Source organism: Pan paniscus, chromosome X (genome assembly GCF_029289425.2).
Source record: "Pan paniscus chromosome X, NHGRI_mPanPan1-v2.0_pri, whole genome shotgun sequence".
NCBI classification, from domain to species: Eukaryota; Metazoa; Chordata; class Mammalia; order Primates; family Hominidae; genus Pan; species Pan paniscus.
The window spans coordinates 86,984,936-86,998,153 of NC_073272.2; the positions used below are offsets into that span (position 1 = coordinate 86,984,936).

At 35.4% G+C, this 13,218-nt stretch overlaps 1 protein-coding gene across 2 annotated transcripts in view; it reads left to right on the forward strand.

Annotated features, from left to right (window-relative positions):
• Positions 1-350: 350 nt before the first annotated feature.
• Positions 351-13,218, forward strand: part of KLHL4 (kelch like family member 4) — a 150,920-nt gene continuing 138,052 nt past the window's right edge. Inside the window, exon 1 of one of the 2 annotated variants that reach the window (XM_003824444.4) lies at positions 351-1,216. In XM_003824444.4, coding sequence (XP_003824492.1) covers positions 795-1,216 — 422 coding nt within the window. In that variant the 5' untranslated portion in view covers positions 351-794. The remainder of the gene's footprint in view (positions 1,217-13,218) is intronic. The other variant, XM_008978156.4, reaches the window with a different exon arrangement.

The window sequence follows — 13,218 nt, forward strand, 5'->3', positions numbered from 1 at the left end:
TGTAGACTAAAAATACCATTTCTACATTCCCAAATGGCGTGTTTGTGTGAGTGGTCATGGGTAACCAATACTTTCTTACATGTTTCTAAAATTTGTCAAGTTTTCAGGTAAATATTCATATAGAGACTTTCACATTTTCAGATTAATTTTGTAAAAACTAATTACGAACCCGCATGAGGGTACTGATGCTTTCCCTTAAAGAACCATTTTCAAAGTTTCCATAAAAGGAATCTCAAAATAGATTATAATGAATTCCTCTGTCGCATATTATCATGGAACAAAGTGGCACATTTTTAGAAGTGGGCTACTGAGAAATGAATCTAGCAGGGGAGGCGTGAGTAGAAGGAATCTAGAAGAAAATAAGTTTAAACACTTCGCTTTGGCTCACTTGCCTGGGTTTCAGCTGCAGCTACTGTACTTTGATACTGAAGAAGCAGGGCTAGATATTTGCAAGTCCAAGCAGGAGGGCTGCAAGCCTGCAAATCTAACAGCTGGAGAGTGTTGTGGTGGCTGCTTTCCTGTGGTAAGCTGATTTACTTGTTTAAGGTCTGACCTCATCATCCTGTCAGCATGGGTTCCCACCTACACTGTTAGCTGCAGCCTTCTGCTTCTGCTAGAAGGCTACAAGTATTCACAGTGTATCATAGGCAGTGGGGGAGGGGAGAGAAAGCAAGAAAGACTGCTCTCGGCACTTGTGCTTTTGTTAGTTCTACAGAAGAGGCAGAAAAACAAGAGATAACAAAGGCTCCGTTTCCTTTCTGTGAGAGAAGGCTTTTGTCTTTCCTCCTGCTACGATGTCAGTGTCTGGCAAGAAAGAGTTTGATGTGAAACAGATCCTAAGGCTACGCTGGAGGTGGTTTAGTCATCCTTTTCAAGGTTCCACCAACACTGGAAGCTGTCTTCAGCAGGAAGGATATGAGCATAGAGGGACCCCGGTTCAGGGCAGGTTGAAGAGCCACTCTCGGGACAGAAACGGACTGAAGAAAAGCAACAGTCCTGTCCACCACAATATACTGGCACCAGTGCCAGGACCGGCCCCTGCCCATCAGAGAGCCGTTCAGAATTTGCAGCAACATAATCTGATAGCACATTTTCAAGCAAATGAAGATACTCCTAAGTCAGTTCCAGAGAAGAATTTATTCAAAGAAGCTTGTGAGAAACGCGCACAAGATTTGGAGATGATGGCTGATGACAATATAGAAGATTCTACAGCAAGGTAAGAGTTTTTGGTCGCGTAACTGAAAGCCGTAACTTCAGTTAACTTATCCTCTACAATTCATGTTTAGTGTTTAAATAGAAAGTGTCATAATAATCTCTGAGTTTGTATTCAGCCAATCAGGGTCTCTCAGAAACCGTCCCCTCTAAGTTTATAAAAGAAAACAGCAATAATGAATACGTCTTTATAATTACTGGAAATTTGGGGGGTGGGTTATGAGTTTACTTCTCCTATTTTCATTAAGAATTCTGTTTCAATTCTAAGAGATGTTTATTGTAATTACTAATGTTCTATAAATACACTCCGTGGCTCAGATGTTTAAATGCAATTCTTTGTGCAAGTGTTATGAATCACAGAGAACTCTTTCTGACATTGTGAGTTAGGCCAACTTTAACAAAATAAAAGCTGTGACTGATCAGCACATCCTTATCTGTTTCCTTAGTACATAGTTGCGATATTGACTCTTAAAACTGTTATCTTTATGTGACAATATGGAATATTTGGCGTTCGGAGACTCATTTCAAGTTGTATTACTTTCATAGCTAGTTTTTGCAGGCATGAAAATATTCTACATAAAGCAGGTAAGATGCTACTTACAGCAATGTGATCTTAAAGCGGGAAATGGAGTATTTCAGCTTTTACATAAAATGAAAATTGAATAAACAGTGACGATATAGTGTAGTTTGGGTATAGTTCATAAAACATTTGATTTTGTCTTTACTTTTATGCCCACCGGTATTGTTTGAGTGCAAGAAAATTACATTCTGTTCTCTAATACTGTCAACTATAACTTAACCTAGTGTATCCTTATCTCTTTGTTTTTTGCTTTTTCACTATCAGACATTTTTATAGTCCCAACGTATTTTAGACACAGTTGATAATATTGGCAATGTAATTACTATTCAGTAGTACTTTAGAAAAATAAGTGTTTTTATGCATTTTAGATCATATAGTAGTTCAACATGCTGATTTATTTGGAAACCTGGATATCTGGCATACTATGTCTCTACCTAAAAATAGAGAAGAAGGACTGGCAGATTTGCTTCTTAATATAAGTTTTCCCAATAAAACAACCTCACAGTGTCTTGCTTTCATAAATTCAAAACAGAATATCAGAAGAAGAAGCAGCCTAATAACATTATAGCAAAATGATGCCTTTATAGGAACTCAGTCTTGTTGAAATATAAACATGCAGAAGACTTTGTGAAATGACATTAATAATAATGTTAGATTGTCTGCCATATAAACTTCTCAGGAAATAAAGCACGTATGTGTGAAATTTTCCTAAATATTTTGTGCTTGCTCGTGGAAAAGTTATATAACTGTAGGGATTGCAGGTTGCATTTGGTACAACAAATAAGACTCTCAAAGTAATATAGAGTCCATAATTTAAAATTCAGCAGGCTTTCAAATTTGTTCTCGTCACCAAGAACAATTTTTAAAAAACTGCTGAATTTGGAGATTAATAAATGAATTTAACTCTGCTGTAGGGAAATTTAAATTACCAACTGTAACCTTGGAACAAAATTATTTGAGAATACATGAATTAATTTTCTAGTATGGGAATATTTACAATAAAATAGATGTTAGAAAAATTGTTAGGTAAAATGTCACATTTAAAGCGTCATCAAGTGACAGTTTTAAAAAGCGCATTTATCCTTTGATTTTATTCCTGACATTTTTTATTTTCTAAAGAAATGCCTTGTTAATCATTCTATGGTTTCATTGGAAAGCTAACGTTTTCTTAATATACATACAGGAAATGGTTTTATAGGTGTGCCAAGGATATCTTAGGCAGGAGGGGCTAAATTGAAGATCTTATTAATTGAAATACGATGGTTTATTACCTTCTCCTTAACCATTCTAAATCTTCCTGTCTTGGTCCAGCATCATTTGAGAAGGAGCTTTCTGATGCCTTGCTTCTCCAGTGCCTCTCTTCTTGAGCAATATTGAGGAGCAGGAAGAAAAGATCCCAACAAGTTGGCAGCAGGCTGCCATCCCCTCAATATAACTCCAGTGGTTTTTTAAAAAAGAAAACAGTAGTGAGTGTGGAGAATTAACATACTAGCACAAGATGAGCTATGACGCTCAGAGCAAAGTAAGGCTCTTTAAGCCATCCAGATTTCTACAAATATTATGGGGAATAAATAGAGAATGGACTAAATTGCAAACATGCAATATAGCAGAATAAATCACAGTTAGTCCTGGAAGGGATATTAAAGCCAACATTGTTAAAGTTATGTTGACATGTTGGTTTGGAAAGTTAAAAATCCAAATGTATTCATATGAAATTGAATTATAAGTACATAGAGCATTTAGGAATAGCTCTGTATTGTGATCCCACACTGTGAGTATTCATATACCAGTATGCTGGTCATCAGAGACCTGTGCTCAATTATCATTTTACTTTTGTCCTAGTTATCAACTAACTCTGCATCTTTGCTTCCCTTTCCTTATTTCAACCATAGCATTCCAACAAAAAGAACACATATTTTAACATTGTATTATGATGATGCTTCCTATGTGACAGAGTATTTAATTATGAAATCATATATATAGGTATTTGCAATTGCTCATAAACATATTATTGCATAAGTATACAGATGGATGTCACAGTGTTAACATGAAAAATCATGCTTACTGCATTTACTGAAAGAGATGTCGTGATTTCCTCTTTGTGTTCGAAGACATTGAATAAAGTGCAAATGAACCATTTATGGGCCAAGAACATGCCCCAGTACAAAATTGGACATTTACAGAGCTGTTTAATTCTAAGGAATTGTCAGGAATGGGGACCATGCCCTCATTTTACCTGTTGGGGTTTCAGGCTTTTGCACAACCTACCAACTGTACTGATATGTGACTTTAAATATTTTTGTCATCTGTGCACTGCCAGAAAAGACTCCATTCTTTCTTTACTAGAGCCCTTTCCAAGTTTCAAGTGAGGTTTGCCTAGAAAAAATGAGCAGATGTTATTGTATATGTTGCTATCCAAAAGAAAGTAGGATTGGATGAATAAGACTTAGAATTTATTAATAATTTATTCCGCAAAGATTGAGCATTCATTGTGTTCCAGGCACTCTTCTAGATGTTAGGGATAAAACAGGATCAAAACAGAGAAATCTGTTTTCATTGAATCATTGAATATACATTCTAATGGGAAGAGAGAGGCAATAAAAACAAACCAAATTATAATATTTAGGTGATTATAAATAATATGAGAAAAATTAATTTGAAAGAATAGAGTGAAGTAGAGGGCACTCCTTCAGATAGAGAAGGCTTTTTGGATGAGGTAATATTTGAGTAGATATTTAAATGAAGTGAGAAAAGAAGACAGAATGTCTGACTCAAGAATTTGAAGCAAATGAGAGGGTACTTCTCCTGTGCCAAGGGAGTACTTAACCACCATATATGCTTTTCTATACAAATCAATGCCACATGTCCCCACAGAGTCCATTGATTAATGTTCAAAATATTCCTTAACCGGTGAACTAAAAATTATGTCCTGCCCTGTTATTCATTATAGTGATTTTAGGATCACATGCGTGGTCCATGACCACAGAGGTGACTTTCCAGCCATCCTGTAACCATGTTGCTCTTTTGCCCTCTGGGGATATGGCTATTCAGCCAGCATGGCACATGCCTCATACAGAGACCTCTGACTTTTATGAAAATAGACACATGATAGTGTATTTGCCTTTTTTAACAAAACAATTCAGATAGGGTCAAATGTATTGTAGGTCTTCATCCTCAACACAAACCCATCTGTTTTATGAAATCTGCTAGGGAAATACTCATGCATAAGAGAAATTGTAAGTCTAAAACAGTGAAACTTATTGCAAAATTATTTCCCATAAAGCAGAAAATGAGATATGTGGGTATCTGCAGGGACTGCTTTCCAGGAAGAAATCAATTTCCTGGGACCTGAGATGGGAGTATGGTTGATAGTGTATCTGGAGAAGCACGCTCAACAGAGAGAGTGGTAGGAAATGACTTTGGAAAGGTAACAATAACAAAGCAATACTAATACAACATTAAAAATAAGAAGTACCTTTTGTTGATGCTTACTGTGTGCCAAGCATGGAGCACTTTACATATATTTTCTCCTGCCCCCAAGGAAAATCTTTGAATGTGAAGCTGGTGCTCATATCTACAATTGGTATTTCTCCAGGCATTATATCTGTTAATGTTGTTGTTGCCTGTCTTCTTACGAGGTGAAAATAGTGTGATTTTCTGAAGTTCAGAACTAGGCCTGCTTCACTTAACTTTACACTGCATTATTCAGTAGAGACTTTTATGTCAAATGAAGGAATGAGAAATGAACTACAATTATATAGTTATTTACAGAAAGGTTAAGGTTAAATCTTTTTGCCTATGGTTTAAAACACACCTCACAAAATTACATAAGTTATTCAATTGCTTTACTACATTTAGAACATTACGACAAAAAATTTAAATTTATTGCAATGATTCCTAACATTTTTAGAGATGAAAGCTTTGCTGGTTGATTTCAAATCCTTGCTACTCATTGCCTCAATCCTGAGAGTGTGGTACCATGGTCCTCGTGTCTCATTCTTGACAGTATGGTATCACATATATAATTAAGTTAACATTCATTAAAATATATTTAATATTTCAAAATTTGGGGACTCTCATTTAAGGATCTTGGTGATACTTTGGAGACATATTCTTTTATGATTAAACATAGTTATTATTTCTGATATGTGAAAGACATCATTTAATTTTTGCATTTGGAAATAGAAATAGAGGCTTCAAAATGCATTGTATTATATAACATGTGATGTCAAGAGCAGCATATTAATTATATTGACATGTTGCAAATTGCACAAATGTTCAGTCACTTTGTACTTTAAAGACTTTTTTGGAAACTTGTATGTCTTCTTTCTGACTCTTGCCCCTAATGCTAATCTTGTTGATGCCTTAAGACACTGTAAGTCATATGACTTTATTAGTGAAAATAATTGCAGTGTTTTATACATATATGTACACATATATGTATATGTATGCATTTGTACCAGTGTGAAATTATTTTATTTAAAGGAGAAAGAAAAACCGAAATCAAGGAGGAGCACTGGGGAACACTGGATCCTCAGTTAAAAAACTTAAGTCAAAATCAATATTCTGAAAGGTGAACCTGGAACATCTTGTAGTGCTAGAAAATAAGTATTCAAAAAAATGATGTACATGTGTCAAAGGGACACAGGGATCAACTAAAAAAGCTCCCAATAGCCAAAACTGGAACAATTTCAATAGCAAAAGGAAGTACTATTGGATTGCAAATCATAATATAAAAGAAACACCCATGAGTCCATACTGATATAAATAGATGATTGAGTAAATGAGAAGGCCGGCCGTGGTGGCGCATGCCTGTAATCCCAGCACTTTGGGAGGCCGAGGCAGGCGGATCACTTGAGGTCAGGAGTTCGAGACCAGCCTAGCCAACATAGTGAAACCCCGTCTGTACTAAAAATACAAAAATCAGCCAGACGTGGTGGCAGGCACCTGTAATCCCAGCTACTCGGGAGGCTGAGGTAGGAGAATTGCTTGAACGCAGGAGGCAGAGGTTGCAGTGAGCCGAGATTGCGCCACTACACTCCAGCCTGGGCGACAGAGTGAAACTCCGTCTCAAAAAAATAAATAAATAAAAATAAATAAATAAATGAAAGAAAAAAGACAATTTTTTTGTGCAGAAGAATTTCAAATAATTTATGCCAGCACTCTGCCCTCAAAGAGGTCGAGCAGAATACTGGGCCTTAAGTGTAAGCTGCACGTAGTGACTTCTTTCCAAAGGGTTGAGTACGGTATGAAAGAAGGGCAGGAAAGTGTAAATTTACACCATTAGCGGAGAAGTCTGACAAATATGAGCTTAGCCAGATACTCAAGTTTAACATCAAAAGTGCTCAAAATTGCTAAAATTTTTTACATTCTCACCAAAAAATAAAAATAAATTGGTGAGGTGACAGATATGATAATTAGTTTATCAAATCTTTTTAATGTATACATAGAGCAAAACATTGCATTGTACCCCATAAATAAGCACAATTATTAACTGTCAATTAAACATTTTAAATATTAAAATATTGTTCAATCATGTTGACAGTATGTACACTTAGTGTGATGTAATGACAATAATATTTTACCTTTGTTATCTTCCTCCCCCATCCCCATCATTCCAATCTAATCATAAGAAAAACATCAGAGAAATTTACATAGGGGGACATTCTACAAAATACCTGGTCTATACTCCTGAAACTGTCAGTATTATCAAAAATGGAAATCTGAGAAACTGTCACAATCAAGAAGAGCCAAAGGAGACATGAAATATAAATGTGATGTGTTACAGAAAAGGGACCTTTAGTGGAAACTGAGGAAATTGAACAAAAATGGACTTTAGTTAATAATAATGTATGAATATTGGTTACTTAATTGTAACATGTTTACGATACTAACAAAATGTTAATAGTAAAATAAATTGAGTGCGGGGTATGTGGGGACTCTATTCTATGATTAAACTATCACAGCTTTTCTTTAAAAAAAATGCAATATTTTAGCAAGGGTTATCTGTGTGAATCAATTTCCTAAGTCAGCAATAAAGGACCATCCAATTGGGAAAACTGGGTATTGGTTGTTGTTTGTTTTGCTTGTTGGCAACTAGTTAACGTAATACTGAGTCAAAATCAATGGGCTGTTACTGTCTCTAATGCATAAATCCTACACATTAGAAACAAGATAATATCATAAAGGCAATCCTAAAGAAGTTAGCTAAAGTTCTGATAACATCTAGTAACTACATGCAGTATCAAATCTGACTAACATGATATTAATTGTGGCTATCATTCAGTGTATATCAATTTTAAGGATGTAGCAACTAATTAAATCACAGTTGGGTATAACAGAAAAACTTATTTTTTAATCACTGAGGATTCCACGAACACTAATGAAGTGGTATATATTTATTAGTATTTTCAAATAAAAATATGGCCTGCTACTTTAAAATAATATTTACATTGCCGTGATTTATCTCTCGAAAGAAAAACAATGACAGATATGACAGTCTTTATTATATAAAAATTTTTATCATTTTCCTATGCTAAAAGAAAAATACAGTCATTGAGTATATCTTACTTACGGTGTTTCTATTCCATTTAGATAATCATTTCACCATGAAGAATGGAAAATTTTCAGCTATGGTGTTTGTTTGAGAAATAAGATTTTACAAGTAGACTAAAAATAACTATCTAAGAAAAGGTGACTAGAAGTGAGAAAACTTAAATCAAATAGTTTTCAGTTATCTGATGTTTTAGGATTAAATGAGCATCATTGAAATTTTGAACATTAACCATTACATAAAGGTTTACTCTGGAAACACTATAACGTATGTATTTTCTAAATCAATACATATATATGATACTTACACTATCATTTGCACTGAAAGAGACCAAATATCAATGATCATATTTATTGAAACTATCAGCAGTGAATTCATAGTTCTTTGTAACTTCTGGTTAACATTTCTTAGCTTATCACTATTAGTCACTATGACTCATCCCTTGCATGCTTTTAAATATTACTGTACAGAATGTGTGTCTTGCCCTCCTCCCCACATTGTCTATTGCTCTTTCTTCATCAGTAGCCATACTAAATACCTTGCAATTTTCTCGGCACTTATATAACAGAAGCAATTGGTTCTTCATCAAGCCCTGGGTAGCTTACTAAAGGGAAGCTATCTATTACATTTCTTGTCTCCCCTTTTCCTGTAAAAATAGACTGCTATCAGCACAGTGAGACTTAGGTGTCCTTTTCTGGTTAATGTTGATTACAGTACCTGTAACAAAACTGAAAACAATGCATGAGTAACAGACTGTCACATAAAATTGTAAGCAACACAGCTACTTAATTTAGTCTGAAGTATGTTGCAACGTGCCAAAATTCAGTTGTTTAAGATGTTGGTTTTCTATTAATGTTTCCTCCATTCAAGAATTATTTATTGAGCCCTCATTTATGTGCATGATGGTTTCCTACTCATACAAATGAATAAAAAGGTAAATAATATGTGCTAATTTTCACCAGAGGCTTATGGCATAGTTGGAGAGATAAAGTGTATTCACTTGAAAGGTTTCATGGCCGTAAAAAAGAAGTGCAATGTAAGAATACTTCAAATTGCTTAGTCATTGAGCTCCATAGGCATTCAAAGAAAAGAAAGTCTTTCTGGCCAGAACAATCTTGGAATGTTTCATGGAGGTGACATAATTTGAGATTAAGCTTGAGGAATGGACACATTTTAATACAACTATGGGAAAGAATTAATTATAGGAAGAACGAAAAACCTTTCTATTGCCTTTCTAAGGAAAAAGGTAATGAAGCAGAGAAGTTTAATGTATACTCCAATGGAAGACTTCAGTTTTGTCGAAATGAAAGACATATATTGGAGAAGACTACAAAATGAGGAGACCAAAAAAGAAGGTCAGAGCTATATTATGGAGGCTCTTAAAAGACAAGATAGGGACTCTGGACATTTTCTTAGAAGTCAGAGCTTATTAATCCTCAAGAAATCTCTAATATATATTGTGTGTGTGAATATTTTGAGGGAGAGGTTCCATTCACTTTCCTCAGGTTCTCAAAAAGTTCCATTTTACAAGAAAATTTAAGAGGTACTGTTGTAGACAATGAAGAATCAGTGAAAACTATAAAACTATGGAATGAAACAATGAAAACAATGGAAAAATTTATCATTGAAATTCCTGAACAAGAGACGAAAATAATCTGCAATTTTTAGTTAATGAGATTTTTGCAAGGAAGTTTTCCCAGGCAGTTAGAAACACCTCACTTTTATATATTTACACTGCTTGTCATCTTGACATGTATTACCTAATCTACTATAAAAGATTCCAAGCTTTTGAGAACATTCTTAAAAATATAGTTCTGCAACCCTGTATCGTAAGCTGTTGCATCATAGCACCATCTTGAAACTGGACTCACCATTACAGTGTGTCCTGCATTGGAGGCCAATAACCACTTATACTCTTTGTCCCTGAGACCTCATCATCATTCTATCACATTCACATGGGTGCCTGCAGCACCACAACCCTGGCTGCCAAGAGCCTGGGCCTGATGTTAAAACGAAGACCTAAGCAACCAAAGCCACGCGACACTCTCCTCCCTAGGAAACAGTTGGACCTGCACAGCAGAGAATCTTCTGAACAACTTGCCAGCTTCCCACACCCGCACACATATGTGTGTGCCCATGCCCATCCTCATAGCCAGTTTAGTGGCTGTTCCAACCCCCTGGAGAGCTTTCCACCCCCACACATCCAGCATAACAACCAGCCTGGTGTTTCCTTCCCAGCAAAACAGTGACACTGCCATCCCAGAGCTCCACAGCCTAGGCCACTGACATATATACCATATAAAAGTGACACTCTAGGATTCATCTGTAGGAAAGAAAGACTCTCTCTGGGAAAGCTACTCACAAAATTGGAAAAAAAAAACAATTGTTCTACTAGATGCACAGATACCAATCTGAGCACACAAGAAACACGAAAAAGCAAGGAAACATAATACATACAAAGAAACATGATAAGTTTCCAGTAACAGATCACTGGAGAATGAAATTCTGTAGCATCACAACCTTGGCTGCCAGGAGCCTACACCTGATGGTAAAACTAAGACCTAGGCATCCAAAGCCTAGAAAGAATAGGGAATGTAGAAAGAATATTTACAAAATGCCTGAAAAAGAATTTAAAATAATGATTATAAGGAAACTCAACATGATACAAAAAAAATTCAAAGAAATGATTCAGAAAAATTAGGGAAACAATTTGTGATCTAAGTGAAAAATTCAACAAAGAGATAGATATAATGAAAAAGAATTAAGCAGAAATTTTGGAGCTGAAGAATTTCATAATGAAATAAAAATACAATTGTAAGCTTAATAATAGACTAGATTAAGCAGAAGAAAGTATTTCTGAACTCAAAGGCTAGCTTTTTGAAATAACTCAGTCAGAGAAAAAATAATAATAAAGGAGAATGAATAAAGCCTACAGGACTTATGAGACACCATTAAATAAAGAAACTCACAGTTGAACAGTGTTCGAGGCTGTGCGCCATGGCTAACGCCTGTAATCCCAGCACTTTGGGAGGCCGAGGCAGGTGGATCACAAGGTCAAGAGATTGAGACCATCCTGGCCAACATGGTGAAACCCCGTCTCTACTAAAAGTACAAAAATTAGCTCGGCGTGGTGGCGCGTGTCTGTAGTTCCAGCAACTCGAGAGGCTGAGGCAGGGGAATCGCTTGAACCCAGGAGGCAGAGGTTGCAGTGAGCCAAGATTGCGCCACTGCACTCCAGCCTGGTAACAAAGCAAGACAAAAAAAAAAAAAAAAAAAAAGAGAGAGTTCCAGGGAGAAGTGATGGAGAAAGTCACAGAAAACCTGTTTAACGAAGTAGCTAAACACTTTCCACATATGGCATCTTATCACGATCATCCAGATTCAGGAAGCTCAACTGTTTCCAATTATGTTCAACCCAAATATATCCCCTCTGAGGCAGACTATAAACAATCTGTCCAAAATCAAAGAGAGAGAGAGAATACCAAAAGCTACAAAAGGTAAGCACCAAATCACATTTAAGGGAATACTCATTGGACTTTCAGCAGATTTCTCAGTAGAAACTTTTCACGTCAGGAGAAAATGCAATTATATATTCAAAGTGATAAAAGGAAAAAAAAAACCATTGTCTTTCACTAATCCCATATTCAGCAAAGCTAACCTTTACAAATGAAGAAACAGTAAAGACCTTCCTAAACAAAAGTGGAGGGAATTTATGACCATTAGACTGGCCTTACAAGAAATACTTGAGACTACTGCAACTAGAAATGAAAAGATGATTATTACTATAACAAAAACAGGAAATTATGAAACTCACCAGTAAATGTTAATTCATAATCCAACTCAAAATACTCCAGGGCTATAATGGTACTCTGTGCATCATTCAATATTCTAGTGTAAAGCTTTAAAGTCAAAATGGTGAAAAAGAAGATTTAGGATTAGTGGCTAAGTAATACAGAAAAGTTTTAGTATACTCAAATTGAGTACAATTAATATAATGATTAATATTATACCTTAACTGGAAGAGAAAAGCATTCCTTTTGACAAAAAAAACCTAGCCATGAGAACAATCAGGAAAACTTTTCTGTAGTTCCCTAGGAGAGTATAGAGTCTTTAATCTTGATCTTTTATTATTAAATTCTCTATATGTGAGCCCTGCAGTGTAGACTGCATATGCTTCAGAAAGAAAATGTTTGTTTCCAGAACAGTCATGATACTGCAATATTGTGTGTTTCAAAAAATGGCTGGACATAACAGATAATCTCAGAGAAGATTTGGAGACATAAAACCATACTTTTTAATATCCCTTTTTTGAATAAAGACCATGCCAAATGTAAAAAATAAAATGTATCTTGATAAGACAATAAAGAGATTCATTTTCTTTGAGGATGTAATGTCCAGTTAGAAAACATTTAGGTCAATATAATTTAAATGCCTTAATCGAGAGGCACTTAATGTTCCATGTTAATTAGGCAACTAGGATACTACATCAGAAATTTCAGCAAGTACTATAATCAAAGAATTATAGTAGCCAGCATAGTGTGATAAAAATTCATCTCCTGGATATTAGCCCTTTGTCAGATGAGTAGGTTGCGAAAATTTTCTCCCATTTTGTAGGTTGCCTGGTCACTCTGATGGTAGTTTCTTTTGCTGTGCAGAAGCTCTTTAGTTTAATTAGATCCCATTTGTCAATTTTGGCTTTTGTTGCCATTGCTTTTGGTGTTTTAGACATGAAGTCCTTGCCCATGCCTATGTCCTGAATGGTAATGCCTAGGTTTTCTTCTAGGGTTTTTATGGTTTTAGGTCTAACGTTTAAGTCTTTAATCCATCTTGAATTGATTTTTGTATAAGGTGTAAGGAAGGAAGGGATCCAGTT